The sequence below is a fragment of the Carcharhinus amblyrhynchos genome, chromosome 12, assembly GCF_965287045.1.
Source record: "Carcharhinus amblyrhynchos chromosome 12, sCarAmb.v2.hapA, whole genome shotgun sequence".
Classification (NCBI taxonomy): domain Eukaryota; kingdom Metazoa; phylum Chordata; class Chondrichthyes; order Carcharhiniformes; family Carcharhinidae; genus Carcharhinus; species Carcharhinus amblyrhynchos.
The window spans coordinates 50,869,005-50,894,978 of record NC_137335.1 but is presented as its reverse complement, the minus strand read 5'-3'; the positions used below and the strand labels follow the sequence as shown (position 1 = coordinate 50,894,978).

Genomic DNA, 25,974 nt, shown 5'->3' with positions numbered 1-25,974 from the left:
TACTGAAGAATTTAATAGTGGGGATTCTTTTAAGAAGGGTTTCCACCTACTGATGGCAAACTGGAGATCTTTCAGCCTGGAAGCTTGCTTCACAGGGTCAAAGTTAGAAGCATAGGAAGCCATATTCTGGAAGTGAGAGAAATTGAGAGAATGTTGGGGGAGGGTGGAGCGGTAATTCTAAAGAGTTACCTTGTTGGGCCTGGAAGGAAACACTTCTACTCTTTCTGGCTCACAAACAGTACTATAAAAGGCACGTGGACCCCTCACTTCCTTCAAACTGCTGAATTCCCAGGGGCCCAGGAAACCACCCTTCCTGCGGTGAAAAATAGAATGAATGTTTAAATGAAGGCATCCAGCCTCATTATATTTAAATGAGCAACTCATTCCCCACAAGCATGTGGGTCATAGACCCCTTGTTACCCCACTTCATTAAAACTGGATGTGGGTGGGTTCACTGTTCCAGATTTCCATCATGATATCAACCCACCCACCTATCTTTGGGACTCGAGATTCAGCACCCCCATGGATTTTTTGGGCTAGAATTTTCTTAATTTCTAGAAAAAAATGGTATAAATAATGGTTAAACTACTTTGCAAGTCATATAAAGAGAATGGAAGAATGTTACCAACATACGTTGGTGAATTTCTAGTCACCATTAGTTCAACTGTATTGAAGTTAACAATGGCATCAATCTAAAGGCAGAACATTGAGCAGCATCGTCATTGTTCAGTTGAAAGCACAAACATTTCAACTTAAGTTGACAAACTGAAATTAAGGTAATGCTTTAATTTGGCAATCTGTGCCACTACGCAGCAAGTGCCAAACAACATTCAAGTTGGGCTGGTAAGTGAAAAGCAGTACGTGTGCCATAGGAGTGCCAGACAACAACCATCTCCAACACGCAAGGACTTAATAATGTCCTCTTTGCCATTCAATGGCATTAACATTACTGAACCAGGGCATAGTCAATATCTTTTCCCAAAGGTAGGGAAGTCTAAAACTAGAAGGCATTGGTTTAAGGTGAGAGAGGAGAGATACAAAAGGGTCCAGGGGGGCAATTTTTTTCACATAGAGGGTGATGAGTGTCTGGAACAAGCTGCCAGAGATAGTAGTAGAGGCAGGTACAGTTTTGTCTTTTAAAATGTGTTTTGACAATTACATGGGTGAGATGGGTATAGATGGATATAGGCCAAATGCGGGCAATTGGGTTTAAAAAAAAAAGGGCAGCGTGGATGAGTTGTGCCGAAGGGCCTATTTCCATGAGGTATTTCCAGGGGTCGGTGCTGGGGCCTCAGCTTTTTACCATTTATATAGATGATCTGGAGGAGGGAACCGAGTGTAGAGTGTCGAAATTTGCTGATGACACCAAGATTGGGGGAACGGCAAATTGTGCGGAGAGTGTGGAGAGTCTACAGAAGGATCTAGATAGGCTGGGCGAATGGGCCAGGAAATGGCAAATGGAATTTAATGTTGGCAAGTGTGAGGTGGTCCACTTTGGTAGGAATAATGGTAGGAAGGACTATTACTTATGGGGCGAAAAACTGCAGCAGGCGACGGTGTAGAGGGACCTCGGGGTCCTTGTGCATGAGTCGCAAAAACCCAGCTTGCAGGTGCAGCAGGTGGTCAGGAAGGCGAATGGGATGCTGGCCTTCATAGCGAAGGGGATTGAATATAAAAGTAGGGAGGTCTTGCTGCAGCTGTATAGGGCATTGGTGAGGCCGCAACTGGAGTACTGTGTGCATTTTTGGGCGCCGCACCTGCGTAAAGATATTTTGGCCTTGGAGGGAGCGCAGAGGAGGTTTACTAGGCTGATACCGGAGTTGAGGGGGTTGAGCTATGAGGAGAGGCTGAATAAACTAGGCTTGTACTCGTTAGAGTTTAGAAGAATGAGAGGAGATCTCATTGAGACGTATAAGATGATGAATGGGATGGATAGGATAGAGGTGGAAAGACTCTTCCCGCTCAAAAAAGACAATAGGACTAGGGGGCACAGCCTCAAGATAAAAGGGGGGCGGTTTAGAACGGAGTTGAGGAGGAACTTCTTCACTCAAAGGGTGGTGAATCTCTGGAATTCTCTGCCCGTTGAAGTGGTGGAGGCTGCCTCGCTAAATATTTTTAAGACGCGGGTTGATGGGTTTTTGATAGGAGAGGGGATTAAGGGTTATGGGGAGAGGGCGGGAAAGTGGAACTGAGCAGCGACAGATCAGCCATGATCTTATTGAATGGCGGGGCAGGCTCGAAGGGCTGGATGGCCTACTCCTGCTCCTATTTCTTATGTTCTTATGTAAACCTCTATGACTCTATTCACCACCCTCCTCAACACCCATCACCCCATTAACAACATGCTGGAGGGTTATCATCGACCAGAAAGTGAACAGAACCAGCCAAATATGTGGTTACCATAGCAGGTCAGACGTTGGGAGTGTAACTCACCTAATGACTTCCCAAAGTCTGTTCATCATCTAGAAGGCACAAGTCAGAAGTGTGATGGAATGGAATACTCTTGACTGGACGAGTGCAGCTCCAACAACATTCAAGAAGCTTGGCACCATCCAGGACAAAGCAGCTCGCTTGACTGACACCCCATCCACCATCTTCAACAACTTCTCCCTCCACCACAGACCATAGTGGCAGCAGTATGTACCAGATACAAGATGCAATGTAACAACTCAGCAAATCTCTTAAAAGCACCTTTCAAACCTGCAACCCTGACCATCTAGAAGGACAAGAGAAGTAGGTGTCGAATCATAGAAACCCAACAGTGCAGAACGTGGCCATTCAGCCTATTGGGTCTGAACTGACAACAATCTCACCCAGGAATATCCCCATAGTTGCACACATTTACCCCGCCAATCCCTCTAAACTACGCATCCCATGACACTAAGGTGCAATTGAGCATGGCCAATACAACCCGCACAACTCTGGACTGTGGGAGGAAACCAGGTACCCGACAAAAACCCACACTGACAAGGGAAGAATGCGCAAACTCCACAGACAGTAACCCAAGCTGGGAATCAAACCCAGCCCCCTGGAGCTGTGACGCAGCAGTGCTTACCACTATGCCGCCCAGGAACAGGAACACAGGCAACTTCCTCCAAGCCATTAACCATCTTGACTTTGAAATATTCCGTTCCTTCACTATTGTTGGCTCAAAATCCTGGAATTCCCTCCCTAACATCACTGTGGGTGAATCTACACTTGTAGTGGCTGAAGAAGGCAGCTCACCACTACCTACTCAAGGGCAATTAGGAATGGGCAATAAATGCTGGTCTAGCCAGCAATGCCCGTGAACAGATGCACTAAAAAAGTTTGAAATTGTAAATAAGGCTACAAGTCAGTATATGGAATTTAAGGCTTGATCTTGCAAATCCCCAAGTGCAATATTTATCATAAAATATAGGCTTGCCAATAGTAAAGTATGTAATCGCTTTACTAGTCATATTCTATCATTAACAACTAAAGCTTATAGAAGAGGACAGTGAAGAAAGTTATCTCCAATTGCAATGGGATCTTGATTAATTGGACCAGTGGGCTGACGAATGGCAGTTGGAGTTTAATTTAGACAAATGTGAGGTGATGCAGGTGATTACACTGTACCAGGGCAGGACTTATTCAGTTAATGGTAGGGCACTGGGGAGAATTACAGAACAAAGTGTTCTACGGTTACATGTTCATAGCTCCTTGAAAGTGGAGTCACAGTGGACAGTGGTGAAGGCGGCATTTGGCATGCTTGGTTTCACCGATCAGAACATTGAATACAGGAGTTGGGACGTCTTGTTGAAATTGAGCAAGACATTGGTAAGGCCACGCTTGGAATACTGTGTACAGTTCTGGTCACCCTATTATAGAAAGGATATTATTAAACTGAAAAGAATGCAGAAGGATGCTACCGGGACTTGATGGGTTGAGTTATAAGGCAACGCTGGATAGATTGGAACTTTTTTCTCTGAAGCGTAGGAGGCTGAGGAGTGATCTTGTAGAGGTCTATAAAATAATGAGGGGCACAGATCAGCTAGATAGTCAATATCTTTCCCCAAAAGTAAGGGAGTCTAAAACTAGTGGGCATCGGTTTAAGGTGAGAGGGAGAAATATAAAGTGTCCAGAGGGGCAATTTTTTTTTTCCACATAGAGGGTGGTGAGTGTCTGGAACAAGCTGCCAGAGGTAGGAGTAATGGCTGGTACAATTTTGTCTTTTAAAAACCATTTAGATAGTTACATGGGTAAGATGTATTTAGAGGGATATGGGCCAAATGCGGGCAATTGGGATTAGAGGGGTTTAAAAGGGCAGCACAGACAAGTTGGGCTGAAGAGCCTGTTTCCATGCTGTTAACCTCTATGACTATGACTCTAGAAATGAAAAGGTTTCAGGTGTAGTGGCAAAGTATGAACTAGATGAACTGTTTTGCTTGGAGTAGCTGCCAATGGCAAATTGGAGCACAATTTCAATTCCCTAAATGAGCAGAAATTATTTTGTTTACAAAGAAAAAGTACAGAGCTGCAATTCCACCACCTGAATTACTTAGTTCAACCTAAATGGACTAATATCCATTCCACCTGTATTGGCAACTGCACTAAAATGTTCTCACCGTCAGGCAAGACCAGCAGATCAAACCACTAAAAAAAAATAGGAGAGTAAACATGCTACCTGCTGAACAATCCAACTTGAGATTGGCTGAAAATTTGAGAATCATGTTCCTTTCTTTAGCATGCAGAAATGGACAAGGCAGTACATGAGTGATTACAGGGACATGACAGGGTCTGCATGTAAAAAGTCAGATTGGCTCAGTTGTAGCACTATCGCCTCTGAGTCAGCAGGCTGTGGGCTAAAGCCCTTTCCTAGGACTTGAGCACAATCTTGACTAACACTGCGATGCAGTAAAAAGTAGTGCTGGATTATTGGCAATGTCTCTTCAAAAGTACATTGATTGGCTACAATGTGCTTTGGGATTTCCCCGACGGTGCGAAAGGCACTACGTAAATGCAAGTACTTTCGTTCCAGTTAATCCCACAGGTAATCCTGTTTTCTGGAGTACATGTGTGATGCTGATCTACTGCATGTGCATTGTTTAACCTAACCTATCCATTTAATCTGATTGTTTAGGGAGCCCTTGTGGGCAAACTGTCAAAAAGGGACACCCTTTAGATCAATTAGCACTTAATTGTTCAGGGAAGGAAAATTTATTCCTCAACGTGCTGTGTATATCTTAAAATTGAACAAGAACTTAGTCATTACTACAAATTTTCTGGACGAGGAAGATAATAAAAACCCACGATATTTAAACTGACCAACAATTGTGCTGCCAGAAAATATTTATTTGCATTAATAGCCAACACGGGTAGTAACAATTATTTCCTCCATAAATCTTGATATTAATCATTTGATAACAGTTTGGCAATTTTCAAAGTATGGGACATCTGGAAAAACATAATAAGAATTTTTTTCTCCTAAATAAGGAACCCCCAGAAATAAGGTGACGTAACTGTTAGTAATCATTTGCAAATTCTCATTGTTAGCAGGGTGGTTAGCACTGCTGCCTCAACGCCAGGGACCTGGGTTCAATTCTGGCCTCAGGTCACTGTCTGTATGGAGTTTGCACATCCTCCCCATATCTGTACGGGTTTCCTCCGGGTGTTCTGGTTTCCTCTTGCAATCCAAAAGGTGTGCGGGTTAGGTTGATTGATCATGCTAAATTGACCGAAGTGTCAGGGAGGTTAGCACACTAAATATGTGGGTTTATGGGAATAGGCCTGGGTGGGATTGTCGTCAGTGCAGATTTGATGGGTCGAATGGGCTCCTTCTGCACTGTAGGGATTTTATGATTGTTAAGAATAAAGCATTTATAATTATCATCTTGGGCACATTGCATTTTGATGCAGAAATGCTCTGCAGATCTCAAAACGTTAGCAGATTGATCTGCAATTCTACAAGTCAAGCTGTGTTTTTTAAAATTAGGATATTGCTCCTACCTGACAGTTCTAGCTTAACTAGGAAAACAAAAAACTGTTTTTTCCTAATTTTAAAAAGCTATATGCAAACGAGAGAGTCATTACCACATATATCAATTTGCATCCTACAATATATTTAGCGATTGGAAAATACTGACAGCAGCAGAACGCTGACAAAGCAGCCAGCAAGTGCCCAGGAATTATTGTAATAATTCAATATTGTTTCTGTTAACTTTGCAACATTTTAAAATCAGAAGGAAGCTTTACTTCAGATGGAGAGACAAACAAACCCATTACCTGAACTAATACCATCCAGGCACCTTCCTAGGACTATAATATTTTCGCTGATATTTCTTAAAGTAAAAAGATACCTCACTGGACTGTATGATTTGCTTGCAATGACAAGCAACAAAAGCAAATTTGAACTCTGATGTGGAAAGCCTTTGCTAATATGATAAGCACAACTACCAAAAGCAATAATACAAGCTGCTTTAGAATGTTTTTGTTAAAACGTTAATGCATTTATGTACATGAAATAATCTTAAGTTTTTATAACAATCTTAAAAGGCTTTGTGGGGAAAAGACAAACTATTCAAACCATGTAAGTAAAAGTACAAATTAGGGTTAAATGTATTAACAGAGGGAGGGTGCAGCTGCAACTAGACAGCCTTCACATCCTCATTTGAATAATGTGGCCTGAATCTGTCAGTTTATTCATCCTCCTTATGCTCAGTCTATGCTACACCAAAAACAAATTAAGTAGTAAATAGAAAACAATAACCACCATTGTTTTTTTTGTTGCAATGGCTGAGGCAAGAAAGAGGCCACAACTCGTCTTCGCTTGCTTACCTTCACATCAGAGAAGAACATCTTCAGCATGTTGGAACTAGGGTACCGGGTGTAGAAGAACATCAACTTGGCCTTTTTCAGGTGATTAGGTGACAGTCCTTCCTGTATGTGAGATGCTGTTTGTCAAGGAAAATATACAAAGCAATTACAGAAACAAGGCTATTTGGAGAGGATAGAGCTTTCAGAACAACCCCTTAATGACTAGGCAAATGAGTGAACAAACCAAAATGAACATGAGCTGCTGATATTCAATCATCTGATGATATGCATTCATTCAACATTAGGTTTATCCAATAAAAGTTTGCTTATTTGAAAAAAAATGCTTTTAAGAAATGTGTTTCTTCAGTATTACGTAGAGAGTAATATTGTACCACGCAATGAATTGTAATGATGAATATAAGAATGTTTACAATCAAGAGCCATAAATTGTCATTAATCCACAAATAAAGCTATTCATCAGCTCCAACACAACATGAAAACAACGAATATGTTGTAACAGAATAATTCACAATCTGAATTAAAATTTAACAAGAAAGTTCAAAATGCAAAAAAATTCACAAAACAAAAAGGGTATTATTATAAAGTTAAAAATTAAACATCTTGACTCATAGCAGAGAACATTGTATGCCTAGGAACCTTACAAAGAGAGGTCACTGGGTAGATCTGGAGATATCTGACCTGCACAAGGGTACTGAACCAAGATGTATCAAAGGTTCATTTTCTGACTGTCAAAAAGTCCCCAGGGGATAGCTGATCAATAAATTCTCTCTTACAATGATAAAGAATCCTATTTATCTGCAAATATTATTACCCTTTAGCTCTGTAGACAGAAGCTTCCTAAAATAGTTCCCAGGAGAAAGTTTAATGTGAGGCTAAGTGTAACAATCTAGCAATTCTGATTTTCATTCAGCTTCCTTGGCACTCTTTTGTGTTTTGTGCGTTAGTATGGTGTTGACACATCTGTGCTGCAGATCGCCTACCATTTCCTCCACAAATTAATGGCTTTATAATTCATCAGAAATGAAGATACATGTGGAGCAAATCAATCTGGACCCTGAAAGGTTAATTAAGGGGCCCTTTCCAGAAGTTATTCCAAAGAGTGTTTTTTTTTGGAAGAGTATGTTTAAGAGCAAAAATGCTGCTAACTTCCAAAGCTACGCAAGTTATTATAAAAGGATCTACAAATTTATTTCAACGGTGAAGCTATTGTAAAGGAGATCTTATCAGAGTGAACAAACTCTTTAGCAACTCGATCAAGCTGGTCCTTTGTGTTTCCAAAGCTTAATGATGGCAGAGTTGATAACTCATGATTGACATGCTTCTTGTACCAAGAGGGAAAGAGTTGAAAAACCTTCTGTGACCTCCATTAGACTGATAGGGAAGACTAAAAGAGCATTACACTCTCCACTGCCATCTGTCATAATGCATAAGTGAAATAACGATGGCAAATGAAAGGAAGTGCAGCAAGCTGTTCTGCAATGGCACATGAAATGCAGAGTATTAAAAGAATCAATGCCTGCTTGCATTGCACAGTATAACAGAAAAACCAGAAATAAACAAGACCCTCAAAAATGTTTACAGAAGTGTGAGCTAAGTGTCACAACAGTAGACATTTTCATGTGAAAAATTATTGACCTCATGGGATTTTACTTTGGAGATTCTGAACTATATCAACTTAAGATTTGTGCTTATGACTGCTCTCTCTTACAATCTATTCATCAATTTCAGTTGAAATTCATAAATTAAAACCTACTTGTGATTTCTGCTGTGCTCAGTCCAGATGACTGAAGCAAAACCATAGAAACAAAAGAGACTAGGATACAAGCCAACTGACAAATATTAGTTTGTAAAGATACAAGTGTTAAACTATTGATATAATTTTAAAATTTTACTATAAACTTGGAGATTCAGTGGAAAGTTGATCCGTGTAGGCCAGATCTGTTACAGAATATTGCTAAGTCTATTTTAATATCTCCAAAAATTATGAAATTATCAATTTCAGAACATACTCAGATTTAGAACACGGTTGGAAGAATCAAATAATTGTTTATATATAGTGCACTTTGTAGAAGCACATTAATTCATTTAGAATTACATTGTGTCTTTTACTATTCCCTTTGGTTTGGAAGAGTGCAACTTTTTCAGTTGAAGGATCTTCACTTATGCCAATGATATTCTTGGTCAATTCACCTGACTGAACAAAAATCTGAATAGGGTCCTTCTTTGATCTGTTGGTAAACTAGTGGATACCCATTATTGCAAGAAGTTTCAGGGCATAATGTCTGACCTTTTGGTAGTGAATCCAATGCCCTATTGATGTTATCAGGTTACACAGATTTTTTTAAGATCAAATATAGCGCATCCAAAACAAAAAGTCAGTAACTGGTAAAACAGAAGCTCATAAATCTCTACTGGTGGAAAATAACTTCAACATCATTAACGTGGAAATGACTATTTCAGATTTGCCAAAATGGTGAAATCCCACAAGATTATGAGTTACACAAAGCAATCTTACAGGCTTGCATCTGTTGTGCCAGAGGCACTTTGGCAAACAAGATTATATTGGATCCATCATGTTGAAAGCCCCTTGAAGATGCAAATAATGAAAATTTAAAAGACAATAACCAGGTTAAGAAAACTACTGTACTTTTATTCCGAAAAGAAATCCAAGCCTCAGTAGATGTCTCAAAAACTGAAAACAATACTTATGGATTTCACATGATTCAGGATAATGACATTGTAAAACATTATTTAAATATATTCCAAGGCAATGTGCTTACTGCTATTAAATGCCAAAATTAAAACACGTGAGAAATTACTAATAATCTGCAAACCATGGAGTAACTTTCAATAAATATTTTGGTTTTCATCAAGTAACTCATTGTGTATTGATTGATTCAGGAGGACACACTTTACATCATATTATGGTTCAGGTGCTTTAAGGAGCATTATTGCTGTAAAGGTCATCATAAAAAAATAAAGTTACTGTTCAAATATGAAATCATGAATAATTTATGAAAATTGCAGTTGTTCATTTTGAAAATTTGATTATAAGGAAAGGAATATTTTTAAGTTCAGGCTTGATCTTGCTTCTTTGCAAAGAAACATGCAATTACTGCAATACTTTCCTGGCACAATTTAAAATTTTGTTCTGAGGATGTAACACTGGCAAAGCAGTATTTATTACCCACCCCTATTTGTTAAGTAAGAATAGTTCATTTATATTTATGCCATATCAAATTTTGAGACAAATAAATTTGGTTTATAAATAGTAAATTCATGCAAGCATATCATTTTGATAGTGAAGTTCCATAATGATTAATCTAATGATAAATTTAATATTTAAATGTTATTTGATTGTATAGGAATATTTACTAACTAACTTGGTCCAAGCCGAAATAAATTAGGCAAATTGTACGTCAGCAACTTCCATCATGGGAAATACCATTTGAGGCTTTATAATGCACTAGTTTGAAATAAAACAATCTCAATCAAATTTACTCTGCATGGAGTTAAGTGGCATAATCGATTTTCGATAGAGATACGGTGCAAACCTCCAAAGTTTCTAGAAATTCAACATTATATTTTGGCAAAATTTATTACAAAATTCAGCTATTTCAAAGCACCATTTACACCCAAGCCTGATACTGCTGAAAACCACAAAATACAACAGATTAGGTGCCTGCAAATAGTTTCATGTGAAGATCCCCATTAAATCAGTCTTTAAATAATGCTAAACACTTTTTTGTGCACTATGTCACCAAGTTCAGAAATATCAAAAGAAGAAATACCAATGTGGCATCAAGAGTATCAGGACCTTGTTGGATGAGAAACAATGCTGAAGATAATCAAATTCATTTCAACCCCTCCCCACATCCTGATAGGAATGGTGCAAGCAAGGGTATAGTAAGATGGTGGGTTGAGTGCCAAGTTCTCAAGCTGTTGCATAAATTCCCCACTGCAAACAACAATGATACAGCACCCTCCCCCAGCACTAGAAGGTGGCGTGGATGGGGTGGCAAGGCAGCAGATACATTTAGAAAAATCACTCACCCTCTGCATCCTGAATGGGCAATGAGGGTTTTCACAACTGCTTTATAACTTCTGAACTAGGGATGTCTACATGGGGTCAGACACCCTGACTGCAGAACACTAGAAGGAAGAATGGAGCAGCAAGAAGAAACAGATACAAGTGTAGAAAAATCACTTACCCTTGAAATCCTTATGGGCAAAGAGTAGGAGTGCTCCCAAAGGCCCCAAGAGTCCTTGGCACAATCCAGGTATTTGTCGCCCCTTCTCAGTGCCAGTGTCCCAGTCATTGCCTTACGCTAATTCTATTCTAGGGAATGTTCCTTTGAGTCTCCATCTCCCGCTTTCATAGTCTTCCAACACGATTTTTGCTCCCACCCACAAACTTTGGCATCTCACCAAAAACCATTCCTGTGGGTTTTCTCTTGCGCCACACACCCAGAGTTTGGCATAATAAAGCGATTCAATTTACCTCAACAGCAATATGTTGTGCTTAAAATACACGACAAATGTCAAACATCTGTGCATCCCAAAAACTTGTAACTTAGATTCATGGGGTCTAAATGCTATCATCCTTAGCAAAAGAAAATAATCAAGGTAGCAGGCAAACCGCTTATTTCTTATATGTGCAATCCTCTGAATTTTTAAAATGACTGACAGTGTGACATTCAGAGATGGTCAACATTTGCTTGTTTGCAATCACTGACCTATCCTGCTCTACTACTGTCCATTGTTGGAAAGTTTTATATTGATGGGAGGATGGAATGTTTTAACTGACGGATGATGGAAAGCCCCAAGGGAAGACAATAATTACACAAAAGAATTTGCATAAAAACATCAAAATAACAAAGAATAAGGAAGAAATTTTATCCAATTATTTTTATAAGAATTTAGTTCTTATATGCATGCTTATTCAGCAGATATCATGTTAGTGTGACAAATCAAAGTGTGCTTTGAAAAACTTGACATTCAGTTTTTATGGACGATGCAGAATATATCAAAACCGGTTACAATCATACTTATTTTATTTGAGCTTCTAAAAGGATAATACCTGAAAGAAGAGACTGCACTATTATTCAACTCTCCTAAATAAGAATCATTAATTTAAATAGTCTTATCTATAGGTTATGCTTGAATAAAGCTAAGTACTGTGCAGGTTTATTCAGTATTAGAAAATATTCAACATGCGATTAAGTTTTATATTCCTTACCCTTTAAATTAAACCATGGCTTCTAAATCTTTTCCTCATGTAATCCCATTTTGATGTGTCATGTGGCACAGTAGTAAAGAGAGGGAGAGGAAAAGGAGGGGAGAGGTTAACAGAGATTTGGCAGGTATGAGAGCTGGTAGATGGACCTTCAGTTGTTGAGTGGAATTTGGAGGGAAGCCTAAAGGGTGGCTTTGGTTCTTTGTCAGGGGGTGGGGATGGAACAGGAGGCTAGGTGAGGAGGGGATAGTTCATGAAGAGGAAAGGTTTATCCAAAAAAAAATCTATTTAATCATGGCTTTTATGCAATGGCAAATAGAACCTCAAAGAGCAGTCAATTAGGCCACGATCACCAATAAAACACACATTTAAAAAGGGACCTCGCAGCTGTCAGGAATCAGTTCAAGCTTCACACCAGCAATTGTTGCCTTGCAGCTCGCATCCCGAAATCTCATCTCGTGACCCCAGTTTGGGAAGCCCTGCTTTAGGTAGATGTGCTTATTTTCTATCCTTTGAAAATCATTATCCCCTAGAAGGTACTGACTAATTTGTGTAACTATGATGCAAAGGGGAAATACATTTATATCTTCTTGCCATAGATAAGGAAAATTACAATGAAAAGTACTTCGCAAGACAAGATTAAATAAAAGGCAGCAACATTTCTGAACAGAGTTCTTACTAAGTTGTTTGCAAGTTCTTACAATGGACGTGTATCCCCTTTCCCCATTCCAGTGTCCTCTTGCAACAATGTATCCCCGAGTGTAATTTTCTGCTATTCTTAAAATATCTATTATATTGCTGTTTCTCACTTTTACAGTCATTTAGAAAGTGAATCATAGGAAAATCTGAATAATAGCAAGTATTGTGTGCGCTAATTTTTCATTAATGTGGTCAATGAGCACCAAATAATTTAAAGAGTATTCTGTGGATACTCATTCATGCCGGGCAGCTGGGCTTGCTGAAAGTGCAGTTGAAGAACTAGGAACACAATTTTAGATCCTTTTTCAACCTGCATTTCCTGGGAGCACTGCTGGGAGGATGCAATCACCTCACAGCACAGTCATTTGAATTTTAAAGTCTTTTGTTTTAATGGGACACAAGAGGGAGAAAATAAAAACTGAAGTCAATCAGTCTACGGCTGTATTAATAAATCCTGACAACTCTAATTATAAGCACTTGCAAGCATTGCCCCACTCCATAATTTAATATTTACTTTGCCACAAATGTTTACAAAATATTTTATTTCAGTAATTAAATCTGGAGTGGAAAAATGTGTTCCAATTATCACTTCTGGTAGAGAGGAGCTTTTTCTTTTATGCATACTTGGTGCTTATTTCTACAGGATGTCTACATATACCATAATTTATATATTGTCTAAAATAATGCAGCAGAAAGCTGCACAACATGCGTCCAACACTTTAACATTAAGCATGTCTTAATACTGTATTAAGCTCACACCAGCTGGCTACATCAGATTATGTGAATCGGCAAGATCACCTTACATATCTTATTGTAAGAATTCAAAGACTAAACCCAACTGCACCAAGTGAAATCTCTCAATGACTCTGTCAGCAAACGTGCTCAAGTCTGGTGCTGAGCCTTACAGTTGAGGTTTGGGAGTAGGGAGGCCTCATTTAATCCTAAGTGTCTCCTAAACTTAACTGGTCTTTGCCAAAGCAGATGTTGGAATTTCAGGTGAAGCACTGCAGAGGCCTCATCTGCGTGTTCAGGTGAACATAAGATTTCATGGCATTACTTTGAAGAGCAAGGAAGTTATCCCCCATCAGCAATAAACAGTTTATCTGGTTATTATCATTTTATTGTTTGTGGGAAGTTGCTGTGCACAAATTGGCAGCTGCATTTCCTACATTACAACGTGACTACACTGAAAAAGTGCTCCGTAGGCTATAAAGCACTTTGGGAATGCACATGGTCATGAAAAGTTCCACTTAAATACAATTTATCTTTATTTTCTGTGTTCTAGGCTAAGAAGGAGTAAACAAACCAAATAGCTGCCCCCCCTCTTTATTACTTCACAATGACTCTTGCTAGAATGTACGTGCATGACTAGTCAGTGAAGACAAGTTGTGTTCTACAATAATTCCTTCTCATGATTGTTAAGCAACCTGCCAATATGCACTAAGCTTCCACAAGAGGAAAGGTCAGTTACTGAATGGTTGTCAGTGCCTACAACACAGTACCTCAGTATTAATCATTACATTTAGGAAGGAAAGGTGGAAACAGGAAAAATTGAGAAAATATAAAGCATTGAAAATTAAAGCATGAATGATCACTGAAATATTACTTACATGCATTAATTCCAATTTACTTAGTAGATTTTTAAAAACACAAAAGGTTGAATATAAAATACTTTGGTTTATAAAATGAAACACGACAAAAATCAGTAGGTTCATCTTTTAACCATTTCGTAAATTTGTATTTATGCATTTTTCTCCAATTATACTAAGCTGGATGCAAGGAAATACTATTGTAGCATCTTTTATTAGCAGTTGTTAAAAGTCCTATCATTAATACATTGTTAAAATCAAGCGCATCATTCAAACAATGTTGTTAGGTAACATGCATTTTGAAACAACAATAACCACAAATATTATCCTAAATTTGAAGTACAGCTGAAAGATGCCACAGCTTCTTAAAATATTCTAAACCAGGACTGACCAATTGGCTAATTTCCCTTTTAAGCTTACGTTGAAAGCAACTGTTCTCCCAAGAAAGCGCTAGCTGTTTCTAGGATACTTACACACGCACAATGACTCATGTTGGAATAGATTTGGTAAACATACAGCTGCACAGAATGCAAGCACAGCCCATTCAAGGCCAGAAGAAATGAGCACAAATAAATATTAAGGAGGTAAGAAAACGTACAGCTCTGTCCCAGCAGCTCATGTGGCTCACCTCATTCTTTCAGCTTCAGCTTTGTTAAGACAGATGACATTCAATTCTACATGAGATGCAAAATAGACAATAACTGCTGAAACTTGAGCCAGCTGCCAGGTGTAAAAAAAGAAAAGATGATAAATCCATAAATTAATGAAAGACATCTGCTCAGGAAAATAAAAGATCAGAGCAGTACTGTGCTGCAGCTGAACCTAAAGCAGTATTCAAACACCACATGAGTTTGTGTGTAGTCTGCATACAGAGTTTTTACAAGGCAAATATGTAGTATTACCTGAGAGGCAGATGAGTCGTTATGTCAGTGGAGTACAATATGGAACTATACAGTTAGATCAAAGACTGCAGCGGTGCAACTAGAATACCAATTACCACTTTCAATTCAGTATAGGAAGTTAAAGACATTTTAATTCACACTTTGTTTGACATAGAGTTTCTTTAAAAAATCTAAAGCTGTATATGCTTTACAAATGTTACTACAAGTATGTTTATTATGATTCTTGCTACCAGGAAATTAGCACTGCAAAATTTTGTGATCAAAAAAGATAATTGCTATGTCGCAGGTATAATTTCTAAATCTGGGTTTGTTTTCGTTTGTCTCATTTCAAGTTTAATCTTAGTTACTAGATTGCCCTCAATTAAATACACTGGCACTGCAGCAATTATCAAACTTCATTAGAACACCATTGCAAATCTATTCTTTTCTGCCCATCCTGTTTTGTTACTTGCCATAACTCAAATTTCTATTTCTTAATCATATTCTGCAATAATTCCATGGAGATTGTTGCCGGAATTTTACTGCCTCGCCTGCCCAAGGCCAACAGAGAATGCCATTCTGCGAGCCTTGCCTGCCTCGATTCTGGGGCGGGTGAGGCTGTAAAATCCCGGCCTGCAAGTTCAGCTATCTTCGCCTGCATGATGCTGTAGCACTATTCCAATTTGTTATATGCAAATTCTGTATCCTTCTGTATTCAAGGCTATTTTCTTAAGATGCAGAGTGTGTTCGTGAGATGAAAGATAACGCCTGAAATCTTGGGAATAACTCAACAGCTGCCTTTAATCATTGGAATAAAATTTATGCCCAATAAATAAACATAACTAACAATAAAATGTAAATTTGTTTTATGGGATATAGTCTGACATAGCTGTCTAGAATGTACATCTTTGTTCCAGGTTTGCATTCTTTTCTTCTGTTTCATTAAAAGGACTGAGCCATATTGTTAACAAAGAAGGGGGTTACCATTAATGAAAACAGAAAATATGGGAAACGCTCAGCAGGTTAGGCAGCATCTCAAGGAGAAAAATAAAAGTTTGCATTTCAGGTCAATTGGTGAAAGAGCAAAGACCTGAAATTCTAACTGTTTTTCTCTTCACAAACGCTGCTTGATCTGCTGAGTATTTCCATAATTTTCTGTTTTATTTCAGGTTTCCAGCATCCAAGGTATTTTGCTTTTGTAAGCTGTTCCCAATATTTGCTTGTTATACAAGAAGACAATGCAACTATTATAGGAAGGAAACATAGTTGGGCACTCTGTCTGTCAAATTTGTCTGACAAATTTACTGGAGTTCTATGAGGATGTGTCTAGGGCGGTGGATAGAGGAGAGCCGGTGAATGTGGTCTTTCTAGATTTTCAGAAGGCGTTTGACAAAGTACCTCACAAGAGGTTATTGCAGAAGGTCGAGGGACATGGAGTTGGGGGTAGGGTGTTAGCGTGGATAGAGGATTGGTTGTCAAATAGGAGGCAGAGAGTGGGGGTCAACGGGTGCTATTCGGATTGGCGGATGGTGACTAGTGGAGTGCCCCAGGGGTCGGTGCTGGGGCCTCAGCTTTTTACCATTTATATAGATGATCTGGAGGAGGGAACCGAGTGTAGGGTGTCGAAATTTGCTGATGACACCAAGATTGGGGGAACGGCAAATTGTGCGGAGGGTGTGGAGAGTCTGCAGAAGGATCTAGATAGGCTGGGCGAATGGGCCAGGAAATGGCAAATGGAATTTAATGTTGGCAAGTGTGAGGTGGTCCACTTTGGTAGGAAGAATGGTAGGAAGGACTATTACTTACGGGGCGAAAAACTGCAGCAGGCGACGGTGCAGAGGGACCTCGGGGTCCTTGTGCATGAGTCGCAAAAACCCAGCTTGCAGGTGCAGCAGGTGGTCAGGAAGGCGAATGGGATGCTGGCCTTCATAGCGAGGGGGATTGAATATAAAAGTAGGGAGGTCTTGCTGCAGCTGTATAGGGCATTGGTGAGGCCGCAGCTGGAGTAGTGTGTGCAGTTTTGGGCGCCGCACCTGCGCAAAGATATTTTGGCCTTGGAGGGAGTGCAGAGGAGGTTTACTAGGCTGATACCGGAGTTGAGGGGGTTGAGCTATGAGGAGAGGCTGAATAAACTGGGCTTGTACTCGTTAGAGTTTAGAAGAATGAGGGGAGATCTCATTGAGACGTATAAGATGATGAATGGGATGGATAGGATAGAGGTGGAGAGACTCTTCCCGCTCAAAAAAGACAGTAGGACTAGGGGGCACAGCCTCAAGATAAAAGGGGGGCGGTTTAGAACGGAGTTGAGGAGGAACTTCTTCACTCAAAGGGTGGTGAATCTCTGGAATTCTCTGCCCATTGAAGTGGTGGAGGCCGCCTCGCTAAATATTTTTAAGACGCGGGTTGATGGGTTTTTGATAAGAGAGGGGATTAAGGGTTATGGGGAGAGGGCGGGAAAGTGGAACTGAGCAGCGACAGATCAGCCATGATCTTATTGAATGGCGGGGCAGGCTCGAAGGGCTAGATGGCCTACTCCTGCTCCTATTTCTTATGTTCTTATGTTCTCTCTAAATTACCTAAATAGGGAAATCACCTCCTAATTCCTACAACATTGGCAGGTAACTGATGGGCTAGAGCAATAAAGAAAGGAGGAGACCATTAATTAACACCAAGTTACATCCAAAATCTATCATATATAGTTCAGCATAACAATCTTAAATAGACATTTTTGCTACTGTAAAATATGCAACTAGCTATTCACAAAATATCACAGCGTGCCACAGACAAAAAACACAGTATGTTACTGACTCCTGTCAACAAAACTTAAGAATAAAAATAGAAGCTCTATTACTTTGACCAAGTGATATGATAAAGGAAAAATGAAAAGCCATACAGAGAACTGGCACTTTGACAGAGGGCAATTGGCGGCAGATAATCCAGCATCATTTTTATTATTACAAAAATTCTGCTAAAAAGAAATAGTATACTCGTTTACCTAAAATATAGAAAAAAGCAAGTAATTCTTGTGAAAGAAGTTCAGTTTAGCTGAGCCCACTCTGATTGTGCTCACAAGCTTTTAAAATCATTTGCTTTGTATATACAAGAACAAAAGATTTCTGTGTACAGCTGAACAGAGGTTAATCATGCATAGCAGGCAGCTGCACTGAACTTGCAGAACATTGGAGGGTGGGGGTGATGCACTTGTTGCATCTTCTAACATGTTTGGGTTATGCAAAAGCAGGTAATGATGGTGCATAAAATGAATGCCCCAGGAGATGGAGATTGCCTGCTGAAAGTTCAACTCATTTTTCTGATGGGATACCAATGACACTAATTAGGTGAAAAAAAATTGTACTCTAACTGCATACACCTATATTAAACACTGAAGACCTTATCAGAAAAGGATATCGTATTTCCAGAATATGGTGAAATGTCTGCCATATCCTGCAAGTCACCACACTCAGATTTAATGAGAGACAAAGAGAGACCTTCAGCTGTGTTGGATGGATGCATCGGTGAGCACGGACGATGGTTCATGTGGTGTGATGACACTTTGGTCCGCAGGCAGGCAGTTTCCCTGGTCAAGTCCAAGGACTCAGGAGATGACCTATCTTTCCCAGAAACTGTGCTGGAAGCATTACCTAGAGAGCTCTGAAAGGAATAGGCCATAAGAGGGAGAGGCAGTGGGTGGCGGAATGCGGGGGATGAAAATCCTGCCGCAGCTGATAGTGGGGACTGATGAAGAGAGCTGTGGTGGCCACCTAGAGAAGGGGTGGAGGCAGACTGCTCCGATGAGTTTTTGCGTACCACTAGAGGCAGTGCTTCTGTCTGGTCTGAAGAATTGGATACATGCATGTTGGCAAAAGTGTTCAACGGATTGGAAATGATGACATCACCAAAGCACTGGAGCCGCTGATTAGTAGTATGGAAGTTGTGGTTCTCTCCATTCACAGCAAATCGTGCCTGTGGAATCTGGATAGGTGGGAAGACCTGAGGAAGCTGGTGGGACGACTTAGAGAACATTTTGACTACAGAGTCCACTACTTGTGACATGGTGGAATTAAGTTCCTGTTTAAGAGTGTCAGCTAGCTGTTTTCCTTCAGCATGCAAGTTGGATGGGCCTTGGTTTTTTCTTGAGTGACCATCCCTCTTTAATTTTTCATTTTCTGCCGCCATTTCTTGTTCCCTAATAAGAGCACGAGCCCGATCAAGGAAGTGTCCTGGATCGAGATCCGACATCTCATTGTCAGACCTGTCATGTGCCCTAGTATCAGCAGTTTCTGACTGCATGCTGTCTTCAGATAGGTTGCCGTCTTCATCATTCTCAGAATCTGTACTATCGTATATTTGGTAGAATTTTTCCTGGAGCTGCCGCAGTTGCTTCTGCATATCTTCCAGCTGTTGCTTCAGTTGGCGTCGTTCTTCTCTCTTTTGCTCTTTCCGGGCTGTAACCAATTGTTGAAAACTCTGTTGCTGTTGTTGGGGAAGCTTCTGCTTACGTTTGTTTTCCCTGTAGCTGTCTCTGGGACTCACAGGCTGCTGCACCCCATCTCGGTCATTATCTCCACCTCGCAATGCCACATTTGGTGAATGACTCATGCCACGAATTATGTTCTCAACCCGGGCACGTTTAGCGCGCAGATGCTCATCGCAAAGCCGATCAACATCAAACTGGCTCATGCTTGGTCTGCTAAATGGCGACACACATTCTTGGGCACTTTCCCTTGAAGAATTGCTACAGGCATCCTCCTGGTTTGCTTCTGAGCCTGCGCTAGAAAGACCACTGGCTTGCAAATTGAGCTCTGAGCTTCCATTCTTGGTGGCATTATTTTTTAACAGTTGGGAAATGATGGTAGCTCCAGGAAAAGGCATCATGGCATCTTCATACGAGTTTGCCCTCTTCAACAGCTTGCGGAGCACATTTGATTTGTCCCCATCTGTATGTTGAACCACTGAGCACTCAATGTCCTGATCTGAACCGTGGGGATTCATGGCACTGAATAGCTTCACTTTCGCTTTAGTAAACACCGTAGTTGTCCCTACAGTTCTCTTCACTCCAATATCGACCCTGCGTCTTTTCGTATGTCTAGTTAAGAGGGCTATGCTGTCATGGTCAGGCATCACTGGACTGTTATTGTGCCATCTTCAAAAGCTTGTCAGCTGGGCACAGTTCGAGAATCCCGGGACCCTAGCCAATAGAACAAAAGGACGTGATGAATCATTTTCTTTAATTTCTCCAAATTTCCTGACCTCAATTCTGCATAAAGTAGAAATGTGCTGGTAATGGGATATATGGCATATCACATTTATTGCAATTCACTGTGAATTCCATTTGAAATGAAACATTTTTAAACATTTCTGCTCTAATACTTTAAGATGGATTAAGATATCCAAAAGCAAAAAAAATTGCTTAAGTACCAGTAACATGATGCACCTGTACAAATATCTCAAATGATTCCCTTTATCTTGAGGGAAGAAATTAATCAGTAGGTTATTGTATTTGGTTGAACGAGACCTCAAATTATTAAAAAATTCCAATCAAATAAATAGGTCTGATTACAAAAACATTGGTCTATTATATCATAACTCAGTGCTGTTACAGGTTTCATTTATCACATCCATTTCCATCTTTCATTGAAAAAGATAGTTTATTGACAATGTAAAATTTAACTTTATTTTGTTCAGATTTAACATTTCTTTTCAATGGATTCTCAGCGAATGAAATTGCTAAATTACATCTATTCCTTCCACACTTCATTCCTAGAATGCCAAGATGATATGGCATTACTGACTGCACAACATGAAAGACAGCAGAACAAACCTAAATATAGGTTTAGGCCATACATCCATTCTTTTGTAAACCTATATATAGGTAACTGCTGGTGAAAGGTTATCTATCACTGGGGTAGTAAGATATAGCTTCCTGTTTCATGCCCTACAAAAAAAAACAGAAGTGACAATAGCATGACTAAACATTTACATCAATTTGCAAATCTTATGGCAATATTTATCTTATTAAAGGACATAGCTGAATAAAAGATATATACAAAAAACTTATCTATTGATCAAAGATATTTATTTGCTTTATAATTAACTGAAATAATTTTTGGACATCAAATAGGTGAGAATTCCAATGCGTCCACAAATCTCTTCAGAAAATGATATAAAATGTTCAGCAACAAAGCAAGAAAATGTCAAACAAAAGCGTGGGAAAGGAAGGGAACGAATGTCTTTTATGTCAGAGCCCCTGAATTCCCAAGAACAGCAATACAGCTAATATTTTTGCAGTATTTCTCACAAAGACAATCTAGATACAATCCATGCCTGGTTAACAAGCACAAAAATAACCCCATGGAAGTTTCAAGTACTGGTTCTATTGAATATAGGGTTTAGGTTTATAACCTATGTAAACAGCAAATCAAAATATATTTTTCATGCTAGATTTCTCTTATGTGAAACTTTTACATCAGCTGAACAGATGACATCTCCACAATAGCATAGCTGCTTGCCAAAGGCAGCATGCGGACATTTTGGAATTGCTCCCATCCCCTTCAGTTCACCTGTAAAAACATCTACATGTTCCCCAAGACCACAACTGTGAGAATCACAGTCTACCTAAGCAACTGTTTGTTTTCAGTGCAAAATACATTTGTAACAGGCCTATATCAAGACTTTTAAAAAAATCAGCACACTTACCGTTGAGAAAAATTACACATCATCTTGCAATTTCTGTCTCCTCAGTCTATTGTACATAATTATAGAAAACAGCCATCAGAACTTACCACTGCTGGTTAATTTGCATCTGGTGAAAGTTGCTGACGGCTGAAACTATTAACCATTTAACCAGCTACGCATGTTTCCAATGTTACCGTATCACAAACAGTAATACGCCGCATTGCTTAAATGGACTCCTTTCCAGTGGACCTTAAAATTAAGTTTTAAAGACCTTAACAAAAAAAATTACTTCAGAACAATTTTCAGATTCCATCAATTCTCTAGAAGAACATAATTTCTTTAGTAGTTAAAGGTGCAGAATTAATTTTAAATCTTAAATATTTCAGATGGGCCAATACAGAAATATTCAACTTGTTCTCCTGAAGTATTAAACAACCCCTTTTCTTAAAAAAAAAGTCATTGAGTAGGGGCAGCGGATGATCTGGTAGGAGCAGCACTGAGCTGATGTGTTGCATGCATTTAAACATGAATGGCTTTTAATTATTCTCTTGGTAGACAAATAAAAATTGATGCACTGTCTTTAGCTCATTAGTCCCTGGAAGAAGATGCATCCTCAACAATTCTATTCCTTGGGAATAAAGTGTTTACATAAAGCAAGCACAGAATTTCACTACTTTGGTCATATTCACTTATAGATTAAAGGAATAAAATTTAATAAATCAGCAATGTGTTTAAGCCTCTGTTCTGACAAAACACAGTTGTTTATTTAGCTTTATCCTGGAGGGGAAAAATACAACTGTTTCAGGTTGTAAGTTGATTAACAAGATGGTTTGTGGCTGGAAAAAAATTGAAGTATGGCAACACTAACTTTTGAGTCCACAAAGTCTCAATTTAATCATGGGAACATATAAGCACTTCCTAAAAGTGTGGTTTTGGGTTAAAGATATGAACACATTCCCAGTTTGATAATTTTCTGAGACCTACGAAAGGGATAGTGTTAATAACTGGACACTTTAGGTATCCAATTATTCACAAGACCTTTCCACTGAAACTTCCTAAATCAAAACAGACTTATTGAAGCTAAACCTGTGACAGCAAGGATGTGCTGCCCTTTCAGTTTTCCTCTGGAAAGCTGAACTAAGTACATACACAATATCCCGCACACCTGCCTTGTAACAAACAGCAAGATATCTAACCAAGGATATACAATTCTGTGCTAAAGATGCTATGCCTGGGGAATTAATTTAAATAATCACAGACGTTTCACAGCATTACATTTGTGAAAACTTTACGGCCACTATAAATATGGGTTCCTCATCTATGCCAATAACAATCCAGTTCTGCTTTTGCTGGTGTATACAGAGGCTATAAATATGTGAAGGATTAAATAAATGCCATTCACTTTAAAGAACGGTGAAAAGTCTAGCTGATACAACAGAACATTTAAACAAATTAAAGCTACACTTTATGCAGGCGGATTGATGTGGAAAAAAATGCGGTTACCTAGAACTCTATTGTTACAACACAGCTGCTACTTCGAACCATTTCAAGAGAACCAATGTATCTTCAAAATATTTACAGTCAACAAATTTTCCTGAAGTTCTCTGTGGGCTTTTTTTGTGTGGCAGTTGAAAAGCAATAAAACCTGTTTCTGGAGACTTGTGGTTACCTGACCCGGTTTATGCACAGCACAATTGACAGAACATCCCAATGCATTTAAACGGGCGTTTCGTCAAAAGATCGGTTGAACGTGTAGACTTGCTAACTGTTTCATCATACAGTGTCTTATTTTGTTTAAAAAATGCAAAGACATTCAACCGACGAAAGGCAATAAATAGTCTTTAAGGCTTACTAGCGGCGGCCGGGATCTTAATGTGAGTTTGCTTAAGATTTGATCGCAGACTCAACTCGTATATAAATATATAAAGGACAGTTAACGTTGCTGCTCCCACCTAACATGAAACTGCACCTGCCGGTTTGACACAACGCACCTGTCTGATAGTGCCCATGCGCAGTTTCTGCCTGAAACCAACACCATTCAAACACCTTTCACCAGCAGCAACCTTCCCCTTTTCAAAACAATCCCTGTTTAAGTGCTTACCAGCTCACTTTCAGCCGGGGGGAGGGGGAGGGGACGGAGGGGGTGGGGGGGGGGCGCACTTCACCAAAACATTACTAAAGCGATCCTTCCGTCGCTGTGTATGTCTGAGTTACGGGGCACCCAGCAGCTGGCTGGATAAACATCAATATTGGGAACAATGTACAAGACTAGCAGGGATGCCAGCCTCTTTGAATTGTCTGTAAACAATTAAAGGCAATTCTAAAGAGGTCGCAGGCGAGCAGAAAATAATCCAGATCTCTTCCAGCCTCAAATTGAAGGCGGGCAGTACGCAAATACGAGGAGGTGACAAGTTAGCAGACAGTTCCTTTTTGGATCAGTTTACAGAATTAACAAGAACTATTGTCTTTTTTAGAGGGGGGGGGGGGAGGGAGACACACTTCATTTGATCAGGCCACAACACTGCGTTTTCCCAGATTGACGATACTGCAGAATCCACCTTCTAAAAGTTGATCACACTTAAGGCCACTTCTGTTCCCTGACTCGGAGTGAAGTCAGCTACAAAACGCGCTCGCCTTAAATCAAAATGCGTCCTTCCCGCAAATACTATTTTCTCCGACTGTTCGAACGCAGCGGTTGCAGTGTTGCTTTGCTGTTAATCACTCCTTGTCAACGCGAACCCGTCTATTCGATCTGACAGCACACCTCCACGCGTAACACATTGAGAGCAGCGCCGGAGTTCCCTACATTATTGCTAGGATCGCACACCGAGCAAGACGAACACATTGCGATTCGGTGAATATTAACAGCAGAATTGGAAATGGGTACAAGGGGAGGGGGTGGGATGTTGACAAAGGACACCTTGTGACGACAATTCTTTGTCCCTATCTGACCATCAATACAGCCGGGGTGGGGGGGGGGGGGGAGGACTGTGGGAGAAGAGAGAAGACTGGAACCAGTTTGACCCTCCGTGCACTTTGAAACGCCTTAATTTAATCACTGCCCCAAAGTTTTAATAAAAAAAAACAGGCGGTGAACACTAGCAACAGCGAATCCAACAGCACAATAGCTCATTTGCAAAATAAATAATATCCCAAAAAAAGCAAACCGAAACTAACACATCTGCACCAGGTCTGGAGAGGGGGAGGAGGAGGGGGGAAAGAAAGGAAGTATCCATGCAAATTACAAGCAAATCCGTTGCCCGACGAGACACCAAATACCTAGGATACACTTGACAAAAGACAAAGAGGCAGCAGATGATGGGACAAAAGAGTACAATACAATATTTGGAAAACAAGCAGGGCATTGTGTACAAAACAACAAAAAATGTGTTTGGGGGGTTAAAGAAACACTTTTCTCTTATCCCTCTTCTCTAACCCTCCAACCCTTCCTAAAAAAAAAGATTTGAATACACACACAAAAGAAATCTCCTTCAGAAAGGTACAGGAACTAAAAGCGTTTAAAGTTTCTGAAGGGCGCAGAGAAAGGTAAGTAAAAGGAGGAGGGGAGGGGGGAAACAAGGTTACTTACTGTGCAGTATTAGTAGGAGCCAGCGAGGAGGAAGGAGGAGGGAAAGCTGTGCTGCTTGCAGTAAGGAGAGGGTGAGAGTGTGTGTGTGTGTGTGTGTGTGAGAGAGAGAGAGAGAGAGGAGGCTGCTGAGGAGAGTGGAGTCCTCCAGGAGGCAGGGCTTTGGGCGCCGCTCTCTTCTCTCTCTGATGGTTAATTGTGCGCCCAGCCGCTGAAGATACACTTCAAGACGCGAGGAAGGAAACAGGAAGAACGCGCGTCATACCCTTTGTGACGTCACCCGTCCCGCCGCCCAGCCAATCGCCGCCGGCCAATGGGGAGCGACTTGGCGCCCGCCTTCAAAAAGTATCCTTCCTGCAGCCAATGGGCGCGCGGCCCGGGGGGGGGGGGGGGAAGAGTCACGTGGCACCCCCCGCCAGCCGCGCGCCTCCCGCCTTTCCCTCAGCAATTGGCAACTTTGGCTTTGGAGACAATATCCTTTCATTGTACACATATAGAGAGAAAAAAAGATTT

General features: G+C 40.2%; 1 protein-coding gene across 3 annotated transcripts in view; it reads right to left on the bottom strand.

The window, feature by feature from the left end:
* Nucleotides 1-25,657, bottom strand: part of prox1a (prospero homeobox 1a) — a 114,292-nt gene extending 88,635 nt beyond the window's left edge. For 2 of the 3 annotated variants that reach the window (XM_080200517.1, XM_080200518.1), the window contains exons 1-3: nucleotides 25,465-25,657; nucleotides 18,609-20,388; nucleotides 6,796-6,903 (exon numbers count right to left, since the gene is read on the bottom strand). In XM_080200517.1, coding sequence (XP_080056643.1) covers nucleotides 6,796-6,903; nucleotides 18,609-20,321 — 1,821 coding nt within the window. In that variant the 5' untranslated portion in view covers nucleotides 20,322-20,388; nucleotides 25,465-25,657. Of the gene's footprint in view, nucleotides 1-6,795; nucleotides 6,904-18,608; nucleotides 20,389-24,433; nucleotides 24,701-25,464 lie in introns of those variants that run through there. The other variant, XM_080200516.1, reaches the window with a different exon arrangement.
* Between the last annotated feature and the right edge of the window lie 317 nt (nucleotides 25,658-25,974).